This window comes from Aedes albopictus, chromosome 1 (assembly GCF_035046485.1).
Source record: "Aedes albopictus strain Foshan chromosome 1, AalbF5, whole genome shotgun sequence".
Classification (NCBI taxonomy): domain Eukaryota; kingdom Metazoa; phylum Arthropoda; class Insecta; order Diptera; family Culicidae; genus Aedes; species Aedes albopictus.
The window spans coordinates 113,847,380-113,871,568 of NC_085136.1; the positions used below are offsets into that span (position 1 = coordinate 113,847,380).

Here is a 24,189-nt window from a genome sequence, read left to right on the forward strand (position 1 = left end):
GGACAGGGTAGACAAGTGGAAGCAGCACAAAGGCACCAGTTCGATATATGTTGTAGAATTAAAATAGAATACATTTAGGCGCTGTACAAAGCGTAATTGCAGCGTCCAATTGGAATCGCTCACGTAGTGCCCTAGTGGACAAAAGAGCTGTAAATTAGGTTAAGCGATTAAGAACAGGGTTGTTAACGTTCAGCGTATGTAGAATGTGGCACCGCAAGCGAAAAATAGGCAACAAAGAAGGCGCGGCAACAACGCTTTGTTTTTTTTGTTAAGCAGATAATGACAAAATCGCTTCCGAGTTTGTTCACAACAAAAACGGTAGGAATATTTGTCTCGTTCTATTCACATCGTGATTTTTGCATTGTTTTACAACTGAAACTCGACTCTGAGGTTTGCAAGAGTCGTAATTCGTCCAAATGCTTATGAATTCGATGATGTGGGTTGAAAATCTCAGCAGAAAAACCGGAATATCGGCACACGCACGGCAAGCGATGTTTGTTTTATTGCTCTCATCGCATGACATACGTTTGTTGCGGAGCGGCTTTGTTGCCGACATGCACCGCTTAGGACAAAGCGTTTGTTTTTCGGCGTGATCCGTTTTTCGTACCCTGTTAACGTTAATCAACGATCAACGTCGTTAACGTTAATTTTCATCCAAATTAACGTCAACGGCGGTACGTTGATTTTCTTGGCAATCAACGTTAACGTTAACGGGATGCGTTGAATCAACGTCAACGCAACCCGTTAATCGAATCGTTAATTACCATCCCATTTATCATGTTGTATATTTTTTCAGGAACTCATATAGCCAAAGTGGTAAACGCGAAAGACCATACTCAGGATGACGGGTTCGATTCCCGGTCGGCGAAGTAATTGTTCGTAAAAAAATATTTGTTCCTGTCACACGATATTATGAGGTCTAACTTAATAACTTTGGAAGTGCTCAAACAATACTTATCTGAGAAGCATGTTTTGCCCCACACGGGACGTTACGCTTATGGATTGGAACCCGAAGACATTTTTTTTAATCTGAGGTTGACGAAATTGTTTCTTGGCCAGATGCTTTCGTTAGATTTGTGATAAACTATTAGGTTAGATTCTGAACCAGCCGTCTGTTTAGTCGAACAGACGATTGGGGTGTGCATTTTATTGGTATAAGAAGCTTAGTAGGGCAGCAGCGCTCAGATTACGGCGTGTATTTACAGTAGCGCACAAGCTAATTAGATACCATTTTTTCACTGGCAATCATTGCATTGTTGACACTTAACTTGAGACCACGTGTAGATGCAATTTAATGTCGATCACAGCAGGCATGCATACGCCAAACGTCAGTGTCGTGAGGAGGTGTTTTCGGTATTTTCATACCAGTTCTGCCCAAGAAGAAGATTTGGTCTTACTCAAAAAACAAGACGGCCATACAAGAAAATGGTTTTCAATTATCAACATTTTAGAATTACAAAAGAGGATGCGGTGTTTATGATCTTCCAGTGTTCAAGACAGAAGAAAATATTAAAAGATCTGGGTCTGAGAAATGCTGAGATTTGAACGAAGGCTAACAAGTCAAATTACAAAGTTGCCTCCAGCTGAAACCCCAAGGTAACATCCTAATACATTCCTAAACTTTTTTGATCATTTATCGGGTCTTGGAAAACAACGACTTTATGCAAATATTTTTTCATTCTAGACTTGAATTCAATTGTCATGGTCTAATTTTTCAACAGTAGCCATGCTACATCGTCAATCGAACGATCGCAGCAAGCTGCGGGGTCGGGCGGTTGACTTTTCTGTCACGCTTTTTTCTCTGGATTTACGATGTGAGTTTTTTTTTTTGTGAAAAATCGTGTAAAACCCGCTGAAAAGTGAACTTAAAGCGCTCATTCTGTGAAACTGTTCAAGTTTTGTGTGTTAAGCCTGGTGCATTAGCTTATTTGGAAGCTGTAGCAGCTAGAAAAAAAAATCGTTTGGATTGAGTTTGTTGTTGTGTGAGGAGGAACGCCCATCGGAATGTAAACAAGGAGCTACACGGCGAACCTGGATGCCATCAAGCGCCTCCACAGTCAGGTCTCTGAGCAGCTCCAGGAATATCAGGATCTGATGGACATCAAGATCTCACTGAACAAGCTGCAGTCGTCCGAGGAAGTCTGTATGAACACCACCCCCGGAAGCCAGACCATCATTTTTCAGACGTCCTCTAGTAGCATCTGTGCGGCCCGAAAGAGCGCGCTGCGTAATACACCGCAGCATGCCGCCGCCAAACTCAAGCGTACCAAGCTGGAGGAATCGGATGAGTGCAGTGTATCACACTTCTCGATCAATTCGTCCGCCAAGGGAGACATCATATCAAACAAGAAATTTGGTGAGTTCGTTCTGGTTTGATCTACATATTAATCATGATCTTGGTAATTTCTTTGGAACCCCCAAACCCAACAATAATAGTCGCATTACTTACATATAGTGAATCCTAGACCATTCCCTTACCAAAAGTCCAACTCCTTGCTATTTACCAGGGCGTCGGTGAGTCGCTGGCCTCTCGTTAAATAGATGTCCTCCCATTCTAACTATCCCTTCCTGGTAGCATCAATTGTGTTTCTTTTCGTTTCAGAGAGCGACCAATGGCACTTTAGCCTAGGCTTGTTAGCCAGGACACAGTGAAAATGCCTGTGCCCCATCCCTGAAGCAAAAAGGCCCATGGAGTGACAAAATCTCTTAGCTACGTCACTCCCAACGTTTGTGTTTAAATATACTAAAACACTTACACTCCCATAAATTCATCTACATGATCTATTCAAATACACTTACACAATCTGAATCTTGTCGCTTCACTCGCTTATAGTGAATCCCAAATCAACCTATTCCAAATATCCAACTCCTTGACACCTATGGGGGCGTCGGTGAGTCGCTGACCTCACCTAAAGTTAAGTAGGTGTCATATCATCACATCCTTTCCTATCCTCGTAACGGAGAAGATGGGCGTGGCCGGCAATGGAAGTTCTCATGCCTTTTTTACTTCAACCTCTAGTTGGATAGCTGTTCCATCCCAAACAGCATTCCATAAGCAATTAGAATAGGAGTATTAAAGTTTTAACATGACAACTTTCAGAATGCAATCTACGAATTACTCCGTTACCACGCAACGCAACGCAACGCAACGCAAGTAGCCATGCTACATCGTCAATCTTCATACAAAATTAAACCCTAACGATTAAATTCACCTTTAGTCGAAAATAGAATGAAAACCTGCACAGAAAGAAATTCTGAAAACAAACTTGACGTAAATTATAGAACGTTCCAAATCACAATTTCCATTTAATTCCCTTCAATTTTACAATTTCATGCACAATTGTAAGCAATCTCCATACTGCAAACAACCTGTGATTTTACAATCCAATGGAGAATTGTGTTGAAAGCGATGGAGGTCATTTTGTTACAGTAAACTCGATGTAACAATTTTGAACTGAGTGGCGAAGCTTGGCCAAAGCCGTTATTCCCACCATGGAAAGATTATTTATTTATTTTTATTTGTAGTTCATTCAAATTGACTCATGAGAAGTGATGTCTTATATGCATCTTGAACGACTAAACTAATAATTCCACAAAATAACTCGTCACCCATGAAATGGCGCCCATATTAGTGGACTAATAACTCTTCGCGCACTAGGCAAGGTTCCAATTAGTCGCTTAAAGAGTTGCCACATATAATGTTGGGTTAGCTAGTGGAACACGGGAGTTGTGGTTTTGGTCAATATGAATGGATTATTTGACAAATCCTATCAAGACAATTTAGAATGCAACTAAAAATGATAAAAATCTAACATCTTTTGCCCAATATTAGTTCGACTGATGGTAGTTTAAAGCTTGAAAGTTTAATCTAAATCAAATCCCATATGTGTGAAAATTACCAACCATACTAAGCCACACTAGAAACTACCTCATCCATCAACGCATAATTAACGGCAGCATTGACGTTAAATCAACGCTCTGCGTTAACGTTAACGTTGATCAACGCGCCTGAAAAATCAACGAAAGTTTCGTTGATCGTTACAATTAACGTTAACGATTTAACGAAACGGCGTTAATCGTTGATTAACGTTAACAACCCTGATTAAGAATAAAAAAAATAAACATTTGCTTGAAAGGTGAAACTAGTAATTGTCAGATGAAGTCTTAAAAACGTTACACACTTAATTATTATTTACGTTGAAAATGGGTACAAACAAACCGAAAATCATCATTACCTATAGAAACTGTACCTACCCAACTGGACTAAATGCTTTCATTTTTTTTCATGATGATAACCTTATTTATATTCTACAAGGGTATGACTGGGTTTGCGTTAAACTTGTTTTTCGGCTTTCAGTCACAGCACAGCGTTGATTATTTTAGATCATTGCCAACGTTTCGATCCTGTGGTTGGGATCTTCATCAGGGCTCGATGTGAACCAACTTGTTTTAGATTCGTGTTGATCACACGGCAGAATGTCGTTATCTGTTCTGCACCGCACTTGTTTCATTGGACCCTGACACCTCGATTGAAATGGTGGGTGGGTATACAGTTCGAGTCAGGCGCCGTCCACAAATTACGTAACGCTCTAGGGGGAGGGGGGGAGTACAGCCGAGCGTTACGGCCCATACAAAAATTTTAGGATTTTCATACAAAAAAGCGTTACGGAGGGGGGAGGGGGGGTCGAAATATGTCAATTTTAGCGTTACGTAATAAATGGATGCTGCCTCACAACGCTTGGCACTTTGGGAACAGTTTTGTTCGTGCTGGTCGGGTTGGCATTACTCAAGTCTTATTTGTATTGTCAATACACATTCACCAACGGAAAGGAAAAAGAAAGACCACCATTTTTAGGAAATTGTCTGTTCAATGTTACAATTTCTACCAACTAATCTCAGGTATATTTATTGATGATGATGATTTTGTTCTATCATCCATTGTAGCAAGGCATCTGCCTATAGCACTGGAATACTCTGAAAAACGATTTGGTCAAGATTATGCTATTGTTAGTGATCAGGCATTCTCCTGTATGAAGAGTCAAAACGGTTTTGTGGACCCGCAAGCAGCGACACTTGCGCGAAGCCCGCGTCAGGGGAAAAGAATCTCATTCTAAAAGAAAGTTCTCACGAACAACTGCAAAATCAAGCCCTCGGTTGACTGAATACTCCCAATAGATGTGGTCGAAGAGCCCGCCCTCAACCCACGAAATGTTAACAACAAGGAGGAGGCAGTCCTAGCAGCGGCGTCATTGTCGCAATTTTTTCAGCAGTCAAGTTCGCAGATTGTGAACAATCCTCGGTACTCACTTTACGTAATATATGTTTAGTCCCTTCCTGTCAGAGCTGTCAGATCAGTGTAACACGCTAAATAAAATTTACACAAAAGGCAATTTTCACGGAAAAAAATACACGGTTATGAATATTTATTGGGTACCAGACTGGTCACCGAAAATTTGATCGTTTTCTTTGGTACATCGAGGTCTTGAAAATAGTCTATGGTCCTAGGCTCCTGTCCAAATCGTTTCAATCAGGTACCCTGATAGTCCCTCCTTTTCCCAATATATGCTATGATATGTGTGTATGTGTGATTTTTTAATCAACACTTATGTACTCTTTCTCAAATCAATAACAGAAGAAAACAAATAAAACTATAGATTAGAATAAGGACTAAATAGAATGCCAGACATAGAGAGCACATTTTTGCCAAATACTAAACCAAGTTCAGTTGTACTTCGAATGACAGCGAATGAGATGGCAATGTTTTATCATTTTCGTTTATAGTTGGTCCGTTTGTTCCTTAAAATGAACACATATGGAAATTTTCCGTTACCTTTGATAAAATCAGTTTACATGATCAATTTTCCCTCTTTCTCTAATAAAGATTTAGATTTATTAGCGATGGTTATCACGGACCATCATAAATGGTATAGGTATGTCTTTCTTCAATCAACATTTGAAACCGAAACAACATTTAAAGAAAATAGTGAAAATAGTGGCTTACTTAAACAAATTTCATGCTTCAAGCATGAAGCGCGACACAGGGACTTTAAACAGTATTTCAATAATACTTCATCAAGAAAGAATGTGTGTTATGCAATGTGTGTCAAAGCTTCCCTTTTCTTTTCTTACGATATAATAAATGATGTTATCTGCAAAGAAACAGTTAACGGAAATGTTTAAGCAATTCAATTACAAAAAGAAATTATTACAAAACACTTTTTAATCCTGATGTACCTAAAAGTAAAATCAAAATTCTTATAAGTAATTTCAACTACCGGAATAAGTCTTATTGAAGTGGGAGTTTTCTTACTGTTTCAGATGATTCAATAGTTGAAGCATACTAGATAGTTGAAATAGTAAAATTCAATGAAGAAAATTTTGTAATTGCATCACACCTATCAAGTTACGTCGTAAATTTTGCGTAATGAGCTCAGAGAGTGGGAACATATGCTGTTGAAATCTCTACTCAATCGTATCCGGAGTATTGCACGGCGAAGGGATTGCATGTCCTCGAGCATGACATATCATTTCAATTTTCTGAGTCATGAACCTTTTTTATCGACTCAATGACACAGTTTGGTGAGCTTGTTCCATGTTTTATTCGAGAAGTATTTTGATGTTGAGAAACCCTTTCGATGCTTGTGGCATATCTGAGATATGCCTTAATTGACAATATTAGCAACACAAGTACCAAGGGCTGACAGTCTCTATAATAAAGATAAATCAATCAATCAACAACACAAGTAATTGGTCATAATTTCACACGATTATTTTCTAGAATGCATCCTCGTACTGATATTATTATTATTTTTTGTTTATAGAGACTTTACCCTGAAGGACTGATATTATATACCGCATTTAGTTCACCACTGGACTGCGAACTGCGACTTCATAAGTGCGAAAACGTAAATAAAAGTGCGCGATTGCATCAAATCAGGTTGATGTCTTCGGCGCACTATTTCTTCAATCTATGGTGAACAAGTGCTCTGAAGACACCGAATTGATTTGATGCAATCGCGCACTTTTATTATCGTTTTCGCACTCGTGAAAACTAGTGCGATAGTCCAGTGGTGAACTAAATGCGCTATATTAGATTAGATTTGCACCAAGAGGTTACTGAAACTAAGCGTTTGGCTGTCGGTATGATAAATCTCGATACACATTTACAAATTCAATCTCAACTCCGACAAATTCGATGGACGCAAACGCTTCATCATAACCAAAGACACCAACCTTTCCAATTGGATTATTAAGGCCCCACGCTAAGCGTTTATTGAAAACGCTCGGCTTCCAATTCGAAACCAATGTTTTTTTTATTGCGTGCCCGACCTGTCATTCTCTGCTGTGTTTACGTTCAGCATCGATCACACGCGTCCAAAAAAAAAACTCTTCTCGGTTCCACTTTCACGCATTTGAATGGCTGGCTAAACCAAAACAGAACAAACAAGGAGGTTGCAAAAACATTTTCGCCCTGCTGAGACCGCTTGCAACAGTTAGCACTTGTTTTTTGCCATTCGCTAAGAATATCAGACGACGTGTGAGTGTGTGCGTATATCTCCTATATTTGTTATTATTTTCTTTTTCGTTATCTTTCGGTTCGATTTCGAGCGCTTTTCGCGGTTTTCCAAGTGTCATTTCAGGAGGGGCTCTGTCAAAAGTTGGCAAATTTCTCAGCTTCCTCCATACACACAGTTATCATTCGCAGTGCGTGTTCATCGGATTTGGGTTCGTTTCGAATGTGATTTTCAGTGGATAAGTATCGCCCGGGATAGTTTGATCGGTTGTCTATTGCTTCTCTGATCAGTAGTGTATCCATTCCCGAACGGAAAGAAGTGTAGCAATTAGAGGGGGACGCGTCCGCTAATCAAATTATATAAGGTTTATCAAGGATCCGGATATCAATAGAGGCTAGCGCTAGTCCTGCCCAAAATATCCATCCTTCCCGAGTCGAATTGCAGGGAAGACCAAAAGTACGATGCTTCTGAACCGAAATAAGTAATTCTCGATCATAATTTTATTTATCCCTTCTCTGTTCAGCTATTTTCCCATCTTACGTTTGGCGTTTTTTCTCCTGTTCGTTAGCTTTGCAACAAATTAACCTCGCTTTCTTCCTGAATTTTGCGCTGTTTTTATGACCGAAACAAAAAAAAACATGACTGCTTTCCTTCTTTCATCCAGTTTGGCCTCGCCTTTCGAGAGCGTTCTGTGCATATAAGTACCTACTGCAATTGATAGTGGTTTGGCTGAGTTGAAACGTTTTGTGTGATTTTTTGTTTATTTTTTTTCTTCAACCTGACTAATCTGATTTCATACCGTCGTAGGTTTGGAGGATTTCGACCGGCCAAGATACTGAAGTTGGACAAAATGGACGCACCGGCTACTTCGGACATCTGTATCATCAATGGAAACTCACATCCGGACTTGGCGAATTTGATTGCCAGGTAAGAATAGATCGTCGCGAATGGGTGAATGGGAAAGGGAGGAAGCGGTGATTATTGATGTAGCCATCAAATGGATTTCAAGGTCTTTTTTGTGTTTTTCTTGGTAGAATGTGTCGGCTGAAATGTCATACGGGCGATAAATTTATGCACATTGGTTTGTAGGTTTGCGTTTTATGTGGACGAGACCCGGTTTGTTTTGCATTATTTTTGCAATCTGAGTGATATGTTAGCATAGCATAGCATAGCATAGCATAGCCGACCGTACACATCCTGGGGTGGCTGTCGTTAGAGACGTTTAATGCACCAGAAAAGTTGCCTGGGACTTGACAAACCTTTCATTTAACGAACTCTCGACACCTGGCCAGGTCCTTACGATCAGCGGGGATGGGGAGGAAATGTTGATTAGATATCTACTCAGAATATGTCCAAGAACTTGGCCCACTTCATAGATATCTGGAGTTGGATGTGGATGGGGTTTAATGGGATGCTTTCCTTGGCGAAAAAGCGCATGACATTTTTTTATAAATTTAGTTTACCTCATTTACCTGGTTAACGCTGAAAAAGTAAACATTAGTTTATAGTAGATATGATATTTTAAATAAAGGTAGATTACGGCACGATTGAATAATACTACGGTGGCTCACTTTAGCCGCCCCAAAACAGACCGACCGCGATCGATATGTACACACGCAAAACAGCGACGATTGCCGAAATGCAATCGGGTGGGGTAGGACCAGCCGGATCATCAGCCAAATCACGAAAATTGGCTCACACATTTTCACACGAAAAATTTGCTGTCGAACGCAAAAAAACACACGCACTCGCGGTCACTTCGATCTCATCAAAAGATTTTTTCTATTTATTGTATAAATATGTATGTTTCGGCTCAGTGCGACGCACAAGCAGAACCGATCCCTCCAGGGTCATCGGAACTTCCCAATAAATGTTTGCAACGCGAGGAAAAAAAAATGGCGACTCGAGAAATAACAAAATAGGTAAAAGAAAAGAAAAATAAATGAACAAAAAATCGCGTTAAACAACAACAAAAAACATCTCAATTTATCAAAAAAAAAAATAAAACAAGATCGCGTAAAACGAGTAAAGAAGTCAAACGTCAAATTTCGTGTGAGAGTAAGATTTTTGCAATCTGAGTGATATGTTATGGAAATAATCACATAGGGGAACGGAATCCATCTTCATCATATCTTGCCCTTTTTCGTGCTTTCGAAAATAAAAAAAAAACAAATAAGCACTGTTTGTTTTGTTTTTATTTTTTTTTTTTGTGAGGATGAGGAGTGAGCATGCTTGATAACAAAAAGAACGGAAACAGTTGGTGCTTAAATCGTCTGTTTTTAGAATAGTTTCAACATGGGGTCATAGGCTGAAGAAGGGTGCTTATACACCCTCTGTATTCACGAATACTGCATCTATATGGATTTAATTTATAGGGAGGTAATGAAGCGTTTTGGTTTGCATAAATTCCTGCCAACATTCCTTAAGATATTCAAAAAAAAATTATCTCAGGAATTCTCGCAGGGATTTCTCAAACAAATTCAGCTAGGTATTCTTCATTAATTTTTCTTAGGATTTCTTCAAGTATTTCCTAAGAAATCCCAGTTAAACTTCCCGGTGGATTCTACCAGTAATTCCTGAATAAATCTCAGCAGCATCGCTGGAGTAATACCTGCAAGAGTTCCTGAAAGAATCTCAAGTAGATTTCCAGCAGGAACAACTTGGACAATTTCAATTAAAAAATTCAAGCGGAATTCTCGTAGAAATCCCTAAGGATTCATAGTAGAATTTTTTAACATCCTGATATTCAAAAGAATATGACCTAGTGAAAACACAATTTGAATGCTTTCCAAGATTTACAATAAAATTTCATCCGTATTTTTGAACGGCATTTTTTGGGTATTCTTTCTTGAATTCTTCTCGAAGATTCCTGTCTGTATTTGCCCAAGATTCAAACAGTTCTTTCCGGAATTCATCCTTTCAAATTTTCCAGGATTCCTGAATTTCAACTGATTCTTAATTCTTAAAATTTCATTCAATTCGGTTTTCTGGTTTCAGAGATATGACAGTTCAATAACTAGTTGTCAAAAAATAGTGTTTTACGAGTTCGGTTCTAGCTTTGCGAAAGATTAACCAATCGAGCTCAAATTCGTACCAATGATGCACATATTATAAGTTGAAAAACAGTCAAAATTTTAGAGTTTTTATGCTTTTTTTGTGAGAGAAGAAAAAGTTGCCTATCCCAAAGATTTTGGCCACCCCCAGTATCCCCACAAGACGTTATAGATCGCGGAATATATCCAAGAGATTTTTTTTTCGAGATTTCTCTCCGCGGTTTCCACGATTATTTGAGGGATACTCCTGGATCTTCCGCAGGAGATCTTGGGATTTTTAGATAGATTCTACCGACGTTATTCCTAAGATTTCTTCTAGAGCTCCTTCTAAGGTTTCTTCATGAGTTTTCTTTGATTTTTTGGCAAGAGCTTTGGGGTTTTATCCGAAGTTACTCCTATTATTTCTTCAAGATATTTCCGTGAGCGTATAGAGTTTCTCCTGAGATATTTATTAAAGTACCTCAAAGGTTATCACAGGATTTCTCTTGAAGTTTCACTTCAGTTTTATCTCTGGACTTCCTTAGAAGATTCCTCCCGGTATAACTTCTAAGATTTATCGTAAATTTTCTGCCGAGATTTTTTCTAGCTTTTGTTTAGATTTGGGTTTCTGCATGAGCTATTGCTGATTGATGTAGGTATATTTCTAGGCTTTCCTTCATAGCTTTATGTTCCACGGTGTCATGAGTTCCACATGAATAACATACTTTTCGAAAATTGGCACCTCCTTCCACGTTATGTGAGGCCTTCGTGTGTCCGGTCCTGAGACGAGACAGTAATTACTAGTTGCTCTTATCGATCGATTCTGTCTTCCCAAGGGAATGTGTAGCCCTTTACTTTCCGAATAAATAAGGTTCGATCTGTCCACCAATCCTTGAATCGTGCATCTCTTACCACAGTTTACAACCAGGATTTCACATCAGCTGCAGGTTCCTCCATAGTGAGGCAACGGCCGGTGCGGCCAAGGTTTGCCAGTCGATCTGCTGATTCGTTGCCTAGGATATTGATGTGTCCTGGGACCCACATGAAGCTTATTCTGGAAGTACGTCTCGCTTCCATTAGAGATTGTGTGGCCTGAATCCATGGATGTCGTGTTTTTGGGGACCTTATGACTAGAATACAGTTGGCGAAGTCGGTAACGATCAACATTGGTTTCGTGGTTGAGTGAGATGCGGCTTTGTGTATAACTGCTGCCTCTGCTGAAAAGACTGAAGCGGAGTTCGTTAGGCTGTAATATTCATCAAAGTCTTTACCATAAATATCAATTCCAACTGTATTGGATAGTTTTGAGCCATCCGTGTATATTATTTCTGCATCAGCATAATTCGTCGTTATGCGCTCGTTAAACAAGGTTTTGGCTACAATCGGATTAGATCCCCTTGTAACCCTATGCCTTATATAGTTGTCTACTAGTAGAAACTACTAGACGAAGTTAAAAGGAAAAATATGTGAGGTTAATTCAGAAGGAAGCTTTAAAGGAAAATCTGAAGCAATTCTTGCAGGAATCTCTAAATAGTTTCTCAGTGTATTGCTATAGATATTCAAGCAAAATAGTATAAGCACAGACAAACAGACGTATCACTTGGAACAAATTGCGATAAAAATCATCGTCACGAGAACATAATCGCTCAATGCTAACCAGGCAGTGTTACGCAAACCACTCAGTAGGTGGCAGTAGTGAGCAAACGTCAAACAGGCCGAGCGATTTGCAAATTACAAAATATTTGAATGACCCGTTATAAAGGGTAACGATGAGAAGTGAGTAGAGTGAGACATCTGTTTGTCTGTGGTATAAGATTACCTGAAAGAATATCAGGGCAATTTTCCTTCTCAAAATAATATTTCTGAAGGAATTAGTACGAAACAATGTCATAAAGTTATCTAAAGGAATCCTTTAAAAACTCATTGAAGAGCTCCCACGAAATATTTTTTAACAAATATAACCAAGCGAAATCTTACGGTATGTAATCTGTACGTTTAGGCGTAATTCCAGAAGAAACTCCTGGAGTGATAATAAAATAACTCTGAAGGAATCTCGAAAGATTACTAGAATGATCATTTGAAATTTCCAAATGGTATTCTGGAAGAAACTCTTGCAGGAATCTCACTTAAATTATGTAAGATTCTTTTGAAAGAAATTCCCGTGAAATTGCAAGAAGAATCTCTGTCAAAATAACTGCAGAACCTTTGGGTGTAAGTTCTTATAAACCACACAACGGATTGTAAACCTAGAAGAGGTTGACGTGTAGGCTGTTTTGACTTTTATTCATTTTGACTAGTTTCTCCTGGACATGATTTTGAATCGTTAGTTAGGAGATGGCGGGTTTGATTCCGGGTAAAGTCGGGACATTTACACTCAGTCAAGTAAACTACCGAAATTCATCAAAATGCCTTATGAAATTTAGCCATAACTGTGAAGTATGGATGGCATTAGCTAATGAAAATTTATTATGCTTGTTATAAACTAATCGTGAGCCAAATCGTGAGAAAAAGAAGGAGCATAAGAAAAATAGCACGGCGTCTATTCTTATTTATTTTTTGTCAGTATTAACGAGATTTCTAACCCTAGGCTAGTTCATCTCACGAGATTCTTAGCCCTAGCCTAGTTCATCTCGGGATCCACGGCTTTACTTCTCTTTCAAAGAAAGAACTCACATTTTGCGAGCTTGTCGGGAGTGGGATTCGAACCCAGATCTTCGGCGTGATAATCACGTGCTTTAACCGTCATTCCTGTTCTTGCGCATGGTTAAACAAAAAAACACGGGCACGTTCAATGCTTCCAGTGAGCTATTCACTCTTTGAAGGAAGCACGGCACGACGCTAGACAACAGACTAGCATGCAACGGCCAGTGGCACAGCCGAAAGCTTTTCCTGACAGCTGCGGTATTGGTCGAACCCACGCCCCTCAGAACAATCAAATGTATGGTGACACTAGCCGTACCACTACGAGGCAACACAAATAGTTGCTTACACGATAGCATGTTTTCTCTTACACTTGTTTGTATTATTGATGTGAACTATGTTATCACCATTTATCATTAGTCGGAATAAAATACTTTGTGTTCTTATATAGAGATTTTTAAACAATAATATAACTATAGTTTCGTGACAGAGTTTATGATGAACGGACGGACGAATAAATGGAGTTTTTTAAATATCTGCAAAAAAAATAACACATGCACCTTTCTATTAGTCTATCAATAGTTTGAGATTTGCCGCCGTACTCACTTTCTGCATGTTAAAACTTATATCGTCACGATAAAATTCTTCTAAGGGATTCTCTAAAAATTCCCTCCAAGTTCACTCCCGAATTTTCTCCAGTGGTGCCTGCAGAAGTTTCTCGGAGAATTCCTCAAAAGCTTGTTCTGGATAATGTTCCCAAGTTACATGCATTAGTTCCTACTCGAATAATGTAAAAATGTCTCCAAGATTTCATGATTTCTGGAGAAGGTCCTGCGTAGAGGAACTATAGGAGCAATTATTTGAGCAATTTCCATCCGAATCATTGGTGGATCCTCAATGGAGTACTTTCGAAAAATTCCAATTCATATTCATGATGAATATCAACTGGCATTTTTTCGAATATAGGCAATAATTTAATACTTGAAAGTTTTCCGTGACTTTCTTGTAGACCTGGTCTAGTCGCACAAGTTTTTCATATATGTACCATATTTTCAGGCTCAGCTTCTGAAATGAGCCATAGGTGATTCAATCTAGATATTTTGAAATGACATTTTCAACACTGCTTTGTGCAGGATTTTATAGAAAAACTTTTGTAGCAAGCTTTGATGAATTTTCTGACAAAATCTTTAGAGAAGTCATTGGAAGAGTTTTCAGGAAAACTCTTGTTAGAAATCCGGAAGAATATTGGGAGAAAAACTCTTGGAGGATTTTCGAATGTGTCATTGCTCGATTTTTTGGGGGAACTCTTGAAGTGAAAATTGTGTAGCGATCCTTGAATAAAATCCTGAAACAATCCTTAGAGGAAATTTTGAGTCCATTCCCAGAGGAATTTGAAGACAAATCCTTGGAAGAATTCTTGGGCAAATCCCTAGAATCCTTTGCAGGAGTCCTTGAAGCAGTTCATGAAAAAAATCTTTGTGCAATCCTTGGAAGACTTCATGAAGAAATCTATGAATGAATTCCTAGAGAATATTTGGAAGGATCCCGGCAGGAACCCACGCCAGAATTAAGAGTTATTCTCAAAGAAATTACTGAAGGAAATGTCAAAACAATCCGTATTCCCATTCCTTATAGGGTGACAATGGGTATTATCGGCAGGTTTGTTCTCTGCGTTATGAGGGGTTTTTGTCAGCCAAATTACCTGAAACTTGGCCATATAATTCAGCTTAGTTGGGAAGGATTTGAGATCAACTTTGAGTGCAATAGGTTTCAAAAAAACCCCGAAGACGAAGAGAACAAAACGGCCGAGAATAGGTAATTTCCCCTATAAAGATTAAAATAATTCTTATAACAATGCTTCTTTGCAGTAGTGTAGCTAGGAATTTGGGGGCCCGGTGCGGATTCAAATTTTTGGGCCCCCTTGAAAATAACAGATGTACATATTTTACAATGATAAATTTATACATTTAACTCTCGAATGATCACGCTGTTGTATTTTACAAAACGTTGAAAAAATCTCGACTTTTGTACTCAGCATCCGAGTGAAAATTATTTTCTGTATTCCTTTATGAATTTCTTTTGTGATTTCTGCAAAGATACATCTCGGAGTATCCATCAATGAGTGTAAGATTTTTTTCTAAGAATTATGTCGATTTTTTTTAACAATTTATCTAGGAATTGCACCAAGTTATGCTTCTGGAATTCAGAATGCTTTATCGTTTTCTGAAAAAAAAAAAATCTTCAAGAATATTTTAAGTGATTTTGGCAAGGATGTCATGCAGTATTTCTCTAAGAGCTCCTTCAGGAATTCTTACATTATGGCCTCTGATAATGTTTTCAAAAATACTTCGGAGTACTTCAAGAGATTCTTGCAAATCAAGTATCATCGAGTACTTCTCGAACAATTTGTTCAAGAAGTTCACCATTAAGTTCTATCATTAACATCTCTGAGGGTCCATCTACAATCTCATCCATAGATTTCTTAAGAAATTCAAAAAAATACTACAAAAAAGTTCTCCAATGATTCTTTTGGAACCATATATTCTTCCAAGAAATTACATCGGAATTTCACCAGAGGAAGAGAGGTCCTTCAAGAATTTCCTCTAACATTCCTCCATCGTTTCTTTCGGGAGATCCTCCAAATATTCCTTTGATGATTTTCCCACAGAAGTTAAGAAAATTCTCAAAGGGAACTTCTGTAGCAGTTTTGTAGGAATTCTTTCTTAAAATCCGCCTGGTATTCCTCCAACATCAACACTAGGAGTTTTGCCAAAGATTTCTTCAGGAATTTTTGCTAGCCTTATTCTGGGAACTTTTCTAAAAATTTCTATTGCGATTTTTGATAAGACTTTTTCAAAAGTTTTCAAAAAAACGTTGAAAAATTTATCTGAGAATTCCTGGTAAGTGCCCTAAGTAATCTTACAATCCGAAACTTACCCTACTCGAAAACAAAGCGTAATTTTAGTTTATCTTTTTTGCTCATTTCTAACATAAAAACGAATATAAGAAACAAAATAAGAAGCGCTTCATTCCTTAGGAGCGTAATATGCTTAAATGTTAAAGGAGCAGTCTGCTCCGAGCAGATACCCTACTTATCGAATCAAACAATTCCTTCCGAGTTTCTCCAAGGATTCCTCCCTTAGACTGTTTTGCCACTTTTTTCAGGAAGGGCCAAGAAGCATCCTTTAAAAGATTAATGCAAGGCTAAGATTTCACAGAGGATATTCATCGGGAATTCTCCAGGAATCGCTTCAAGAAAGAGTTTCTTAAATATTTCTTCAAGAAAATCACTTGAAAATTATCAAAAGATTTTTCGGAATTTCTTCAAGGACTTTGTTTGTTACTCTTGCAAAGGTTTCATGAATCGGATAAAGCTTTTCTTGTTAATTTAATTAATAATTTCGCCAAGGATTCAACCAAAGATTACTTTACGGATTTCTCCAGGGATCGCTATGGGAAGGGTTTATTCAAAATTCTAAAAGAATTTCTGCAAAGAGCCCTTAAGAAATTCCTCCCAAACTTTCTTCAGGAATTTTTCCAAATATTTCTTTAGTAGTTCATCCAATAAATTCTCTTGCGATTTCTCCAAAGATTCGTTCACAGTTTATTGAATCTTTGAATCTCCTAAATTTATTTCATTCATTATTTATCTGTTTTCCAAGTATTTAACTTTTTCAAGTATTTAGCTTAAATTTTTCACTTAAAGTATTTCACTTAAATTTACAAACGAATTTACTAAGGAATTTTCAAAGTACATGTCGAATGAATTTCTAAAGGAACTTGGAAGAATCACAAAAGTAATTATCAGGTATATTAGCAAAGAGACTGCCGGTGAAACTTGCAATGTAATTCCTGAAATCCCGTAGGAGTTGCCTGATAAATTTCCAAAGCAATTGACCAGAGGATTTTTAAAAGTAATGCTGTAGATATTTTTAAAAAAATAATAACATAAATTAATATCGAATATTATTACCGAGAAATTTCCAAAAGTGTTACCGAATCAAATTCCAAAGGAGTTTTCGAAATAGTTTTCAAAAAAAAAAATGATCAAGAAAACCCCAAAAATAATCTTATTGGAATTTTCGGATGAAATCCAATAAGCATTTCTAAAAGGATTTCCAAAGAATTTCGCAGAAATAACAAAAATTCGCCTAATGAATTTCCAAAGCGTAAGCCAAATGAATTAACCAATCAATTCCTGTAGCAATTGGCAAAGAAGTTTCCAGAAATATGTTGAAGTTATTCATAAGAAATTACCAGAGGATTTTTCAAACTAATACTCAAAAGAAGAAAACCAGCGAAAATTTGCAAACAAAAATTCCGTAGGAATAACATTTGAAGTAGTTCGCAAAGCCGTTACTGAAGCATTGGCGAGAAAATTTCTGAAAAGAATTGCAGCAGAAATTTTTAATGAGACTTCTAACGGAGATCCTAAAAAAATGACTATTTTGACCAAAGGAATAGCGAACTTAATTTTCGATACAATAGCTAAGACAGATTCCAAAAGAATTGCCAAAGACATTTTCTAAAAATGATGCAGAATTAATTCAGAAATAAATGCATGAGGAATTCCCAAAGGAATTTCCGAAGGAAATTTTCAGATTAATTGCTGAAGGGATTTCCAATTGGTTCGATAATATATTCCTAAACGAATCGCTGCACGGATTTCCAAAATATTTACTGAAGAAGATCAAAGAGAAATGTCCGATGAAATACTTCAGAAAATCACATAAAAAAGGGTTTCAAAATTCCTTGAATAACTCTCACAGAAATTCTTTCAAGAAATTTAACCGGGATTATTTCAATGAATCCTTCGTTTAGGTATTTTGCCAAGCTTTTCATCAGGATTTTTTCTACTAATACCTTCAAGTGGTTCTTTAGCGATAACACCCGTTTCGTCCAGATTCCATTCACGAGGCATAAAAAATGTTTCTTACGATTTCATCATGCATTTGTTCCAAGTAAGGAACTCCAAAAACTCTCTCTTGGACGATTTATCTAGGAATAACTTCAAAAAAATCTTTACAAATTCCTTCAAGATTTCTTTCGGAAGTTGCTATAGCGGTTGGTTCAGGAACTCCTCCAAGGGTTTCTAAAGGAATTCCTTCACAATATGTATTCCTAAGAATTCCATAAAAAGTTTCTTAAATATTTCCAGCAACTATTCCTTTGAGGCTACCCCACATAATCACTTTAGCAATTTTCCAGAGGAATCCTTAGAAATTCTTACGAGAATTATTTTTTTAATTTTTTTTTCAAGAGTTCCTTTTGCAATGATTCAAACGGTTGAAGAATTCTTGAAGAATTTCCTAGAAAAAAAATCCTTGAAATTTTCCTTGAAAAGTTCCTGAAAATGTCCTGAAGGAATCATTGTAAGTATTTCTAAATCAATGCTTAGAAGTAATTCTTTGGAAATTTCTGAAGCAATATCTGAAAAAAGTCTTAGAGGAATTATCCACGAGTTTTAAATCTGAAAAGTAATCTTAGAGGAATTTTCATGGAAGTCTTCAAACTGCTAGATAAATCGTAAAAGATATCCTCGAAGGCAAGGTAAGTATTTACATTGCCCGACGGAATTCCTGCAAAAACCCTTCAAGGAACTTGGAAAAAAACTTGATGAAATAATTGGAATATGTTGATTGCACTTACACTTTTATACGAGAGCGAAAATAATCGACAAGCTATTGTTATTGCGGTACATGCGTTCCAGATCTTAATATGGGGCTCCTGAATATCAGCTGCTATCTTAAGCTAAGTAAACAGCTGTGTTAGGTCCTGTGGTAAGGATATCAGGGATGTTTTCATAATGCTCATAAGTATTACTTTCTTATCGGCGGAATTTCTGACGAAACCTTTGGAGTAATTACCGGAGAGAGTCATGGAGGAATCCTTGGAAAAAATAGGGATGAAATCTTTAGCATCCTTGCTCCTAATCAAAGAGAAAGTCCCGAAGCTATCTTGAGATGCATTCTTGGAGTAATCCTAGAGAAATCCTTTAATAATTCTTAAACAAATTCTTAAAAGAATTCTTGGTAGAATCATAAGAGGAAATTTTGCAATTCTGGATCAATCAGAAGTCGTAGAGAAATCCCTAGAAAATTAACTGGTGAAATGTCTAGAGAAATGCTTGGAGTAGTTCCTGTAAGGCTCCTTGGGGATTTCCCTAGAAGAACACTTGAACAAAATCCTGGAGAAAACCCTGAAGCAATTCCCGGAAACATCTTTGGTTAAAATTTCTTGAGTAATTATTGTGGGATGACCTGGAGGAATTCCCAGAGGTATTCGTGGAAGAATTCAAAGTGGAACTCTTAGTAAAATCCTTGGACCAACCTTTGAAAGGATTTCCTGCAGAATCCTTTAAGGAATTGCAGAAATCATTATTCGGTGTATTATCATCCAAATAAGTTTCTAGAGAACCCCCGTACTTCCTTGAAGATTCTTCTAAGTAATGCTCAGGAGAATATTTGGTGAAATCTGTGCACAAACTTCGGATGGAATTCCAGAAGTATTTTTTGGGGATTTTCCAAAATGCTTTGAAATAATTGTTAAGTATAGTATGTACATCTGTGCTCATTCCACGAATAATGTGACGTGACGTAGCTTCACTCGCATATCGAGGTGAGAAATCTTGATTCGAATGAGGTGACTCTCCTATTGATTTACTCGGCGAGTTACTTCATTCGAGTCGAGATTTCTCATCTCGTTTTACGACTCCGGCTTTTGTTACATCATTCAGTAAGCGGTGCTAGATAGTAATCTCAAATTCTGATGCACCTTTCGAACGTTACCAGATGTGGAATGCAAAAATCTTTCGTTGTTGAAAAAACTGGCGGTAGATCTGGCAGCTTGGTAGTATGCATTAGAATCTCGGCTTGAAGATAGGTAGGAATTCTAGAAATTCGGCGCGTCGTTCCTTTGGTGCATTTACAGGAATAATTGAATAGACATAAAATGTCGGCTCAATAAGACATATTTAAAAAAAAAATCCTCGCTTTACCTTTGTTTTAATGGATTTTTTTAAAACTTGATGGGGATTCAGAAAATACTGAAGTTATAAAATAGTAACAACTTTAGATTAAATTCCTATTTTTTTTTCTTTCCAGTCGTTTGGGTGTGAACAATGGTGGTTGTTCGGTATACCATAAAACCAACCGGGAAACGATGGTCGAAATAGGAGATTCAGTTCGTGGGAAGGATATCTACATTATCCAAACTGGCACTAAGTAAGTAATATTGTGAACTGAATTCTGTTGTACCTGCAACCCTATCTTACTTATTCCACTCCAACAGAGATGTCAACAACAACATCATGGAGCTGCTGATCATGGCGTACGCCTGCAAAACGTCCTCTGCAAACTCCATCGTCGGGGTCATTCCGTACCTGCCGTATTCCAAGCAGTGCAAGATGCGCAAACGGGGCTGCATCGTGTCCAAACTGCTGGCCCGGATGATGTGCACCTCGGGCCTATCGCACATCATCACCATGGATCTGCACCAGAAGGAAATCCAGGGCTTCTTCGACTGTCCGGTGGACAACCTGCGAGCTTCCCCGTTCCTTCTGCAGTACATCCAGGAATCGGTAAGCTATTGTGATTGTAGAATTTCAAGATAGGTGAACTATAGCTCGACATTTTGCAGATCCCTGATTACCGGAACTCAGTCATCGTGGCCCGTAATCCCGGTTCCGCCAAGAAGGCCACATCGTACGCCGAACGTCTTCGATTAGGAATCGCCGTGATCCACGGTGAACAGAAGGAGTCCGAAACAGACGAAGTCGATGGCCGCAATTCTCCTCCGTTGCTTCCGAAATCACGCACAATGGACGTCTCCGGTGGAGTTCCGGTTCATCCGGCCAAGGAGAAGCCTCCGATCAATGTCGTGGGAGATGTTGGCGGCAGGATCGCCATCATGGTGGTAAGATATTGTGATAATAACTGTAGATTCAGACATCTATACCTGATTTATTAACAGGACGATTTAATCGATGATGTGCAGTCGTTCGTAGCTGCAGCCGAAGTGCTGAAGGAGAGAGGAGCATACAAAATCTACGTGATGGCCACGCATGGTCTGCTCAGTCAGGATGCCCCGAGGTTGATCGAAGATTCACCTATCGATGAGGTACAGTGTAATTCTCTATGTAGGTTCGGTTTTCCTTACTCACCTCCCAACTCCACAGGTCGTCGTTACCAACACCGTTCCGCACGAGATCCAAAAGATGCAGTGCCACAAGATCAAAACGGTGGACATCAGTATTCTGCTGGCCGAGGCCATTCGTCGCATTCACAACAAAGAATCTATGTCCTACCTGTTCAAGAATGTTACCCTCGAGGATTAGGCCCAGCAAACCAGCTGTCGAGTAACGCCAAACCTACTGAATGTAACTACACACTGGATCACACCTACTTTAGCAAACTGACTGGAACCAATTAGGAAACAACAAACTGCTAGGCGGAGGCCGACTTATTGTGAGAACTCTTTTTCTTTGGCTTACCGCTGCAGCACTTTTCGCAATTGTCTACTGTTAGTCCCTGTGAGCACGATAGAAGCGGCGTGATGTATTTTCTGAGAACCACTGCAACCATAATCGATGATTTTAAGTACAATGAAAATGATTCACGATTTATATATTATACACATATTACACTTTTTTTAATTAGCATTTTCAAAAAAGTACAGAATATCATTCTAATAAATATAGATAAAATTCAATACTGGCTGTGATAAGTGAAAGTGATAGCATCATAATCCATGGCGATGTTCCTTCATTTTTTCTAAACGTTGAAGGCTTACATGTCACAAGTGTTCCTCCGCGTTTTTCAACAACTTCAAACATATCCTCATCTAGCTCTGCCTGAACCAACCATCTGTTCTTACCCGCAATCATGTATTTTGTCTTTGTCGATATAACTGCCGCGAAAACACGAGGAGCCAAAGCCGTACCCCTCAGCGCTATTCGACTCTCGAGAAGGAAGTGCAACGCTTATGTAGACGGGACAAAAGAGCGTGGGCAGACCCCTAGCCGACGAAGGCGAGAAAGCCGCAAACACCGGCGACATCAGTCTCCTCTACGATGTCTCACGTCGCCTCAGTGGAACTAAGATGAATGCTACGATGCCCGTGAAAGACACGTCTGGACAGTTACTGACCGACCCGGCTGACCAGTTGAAACGCTGGTTCCAGCACAGAGATGGCATGCTCCTCAGAGTGCTAAGTGAGAAGATAAAAAAATACACAATACACGCAGCCTGTCAGATGAGAAAGAGTGCGTGTAAAGAATAATCTTCTGTGTGGTCCGACTGCATACACTGAAATAAATTTTGTTGTTGTTTCCACCGAATCCATGGTAAAATTAAGAACTGGACCAACAATTTTCAACCGAATGCAAAATTCTGTTAATTGTACTGAAACATTGTCAATATTACCATGCGTGAAGTACCATTGATTAAAAACATTCTTGATGTTACTATTTTGACATTGTATTTTTGACCATGTTTATCTAAGACGGGCAACATTCAAGTCTACATGGTCGAAATTACAATGCCCAAATAGTAGAACCAAGAATGTTTTTAGTCAACATTAATACACCCATGGTAATATTGACAATGTTTCAGTACAATTAACAGGATTTTGCATTCGGTTGAAAATTGTTGGTACAGTTCTTAATTCTACCATGGATTCGGTAGAAACGACAACAAAATTTATTTCAGTGTACGCTCGGCATCGTTGTCGCGTCGCGCACGACGGTGAGCGCAGGAAAGCAAGAGAAAGTACAGTCCAACACACAGCTCACATCGCAGCGCTGCGCTAATCTGTATTGTGCGTTTAGCACTAAATTGATTTCCGAAAAAACTTCATCGACTTCCGCTGCCTTTCCTATGCGTTAAACATAACGTCGGAAGTAGTGCGCTGTACAGTAAATCTGGTTTTCTATACAGCGCACTACTTCCGACGTTATGTTTAACGCATAGGAAAGGCAGCGGAAGTCGATGAAGTTTTTTCGGAAATCAATTTAGTGCTAAACGCACAATACTGCCGAGAGCCTACAACTAGCAGCTCAGACAGTGCAGATGTGTAGCACATTCCTAGAAATGAGCGAAGCTCACGCAGAAAAAGTTTGAGCTCTGCGACGTCTCACGCAGCTGGTGTGGCAACTTACACATTCGCACTCTCACGCAAAGTTTTACGGCTGCGCGATGTGTGTTTGTTGCCGGTTCACATTCTTAGCAAAACAAAGCGGCGCACATTTTATTGAAGATGTGTACGCAGAGCTGTTCAGTGTATCTATGCCATCCCTGTTCAAGCACTTTGGAAACCTTTTTCAAGTGTCGGTTACGCCATGAACACCTCAGCATGATCCGCCAAGGGTTCGACGCATTACCCGTGTGAACACCGAAGCTCCATCAGTGCAGCAGATAGAAACAGATATCAGGCCAAACATGTCTAAGGGTCCTATCTGCAGAAGAGAGACTCTCTTTGGTTTCCCTCTCTTTCGTTAATATCTCAGTTATTTATTTGTTTTATGATTGTCTCCTTGCATTGAACGACGGTCAAAACAATCGACTTTTGATTTGTACTGCAAATATAGTTGAAAAGTGTACCATTACATTGCAATAATTGAAAGAGAAAGTGAACAAAGAGAGCCTCTCAAATGCAGATAGGACCTATTGAAATGTTTGGCCTGATATCCGTAGCATGAAATCGAACAGAGCCCCAGGGGTTGATCGCATATCCGCTGAGATGCTCAAAGCTGACCCATAGTATCCGCACAACTACTGCATCAATTATTCTGCAGCATATGGGAAACCGCGACATTTCCGGCCGACTGGATGCAAGGCGTCTTAGTGAAGCTACCCAAGAAGGGTGACCTGACTGTATGCGATAATTGGCGGGACATCATGTTACTGTGTATCGTACTCAAAGTCCTCTGAAAAGTGATCGTAAACCGAATACAGGAGAAGATTGACGCAACTCACCGACGGCAGCAAGCAGGATTCCGTACCGGA

The 24,189-nt window shown here is 38.8% G+C and overlaps 1 protein-coding gene across 6 annotated transcripts; it reads left to right on the forward strand.

Annotated features, from left to right (window-relative positions):
• Positions 1-7,396: 7,396 nt before the first annotated feature.
• LOC109414063 (phosphoribosyl pyrophosphate synthase-associated protein 2) lies at positions 7,397-21,895 on the forward strand. Of its 6 annotated transcripts, XM_019687796.3 has the most exons (8): positions 7,732-7,995; positions 8,179-8,260; positions 8,322-8,441; positions 20,290-20,409; positions 20,477-20,765; positions 20,825-21,100; positions 21,158-21,304; positions 21,363-21,895. In XM_019687796.3, the coding sequence occupies exons 3-8, from the start codon at positions 8,365-8,367 to the stop codon at positions 21,519-21,521; spliced, it is 1,068 nt and encodes a 355-aa protein (XP_019543341.1). In that variant the 5' UTR covers positions 7,732-7,995; positions 8,179-8,260; positions 8,322-8,364; the 3' UTR covers positions 21,522-21,895. The 6 variants fall into 6 exon arrangements, with proteins under 6 accessions (XP_019543344.1, XP_019543346.1, XP_019543343.1 ...); XM_019687799.3 differs by lacking the exons at positions 7,732-7,995; positions 8,179-8,260 and adding an exon at positions 7,397-7,545; XM_019687801.3 differs by lacking the exons at positions 7,732-7,995; positions 8,179-8,260 and adding an exon at positions 7,402-7,537.
• The last annotated feature ends 2,294 nt before the right edge of the window (positions 21,896-24,189 follow it).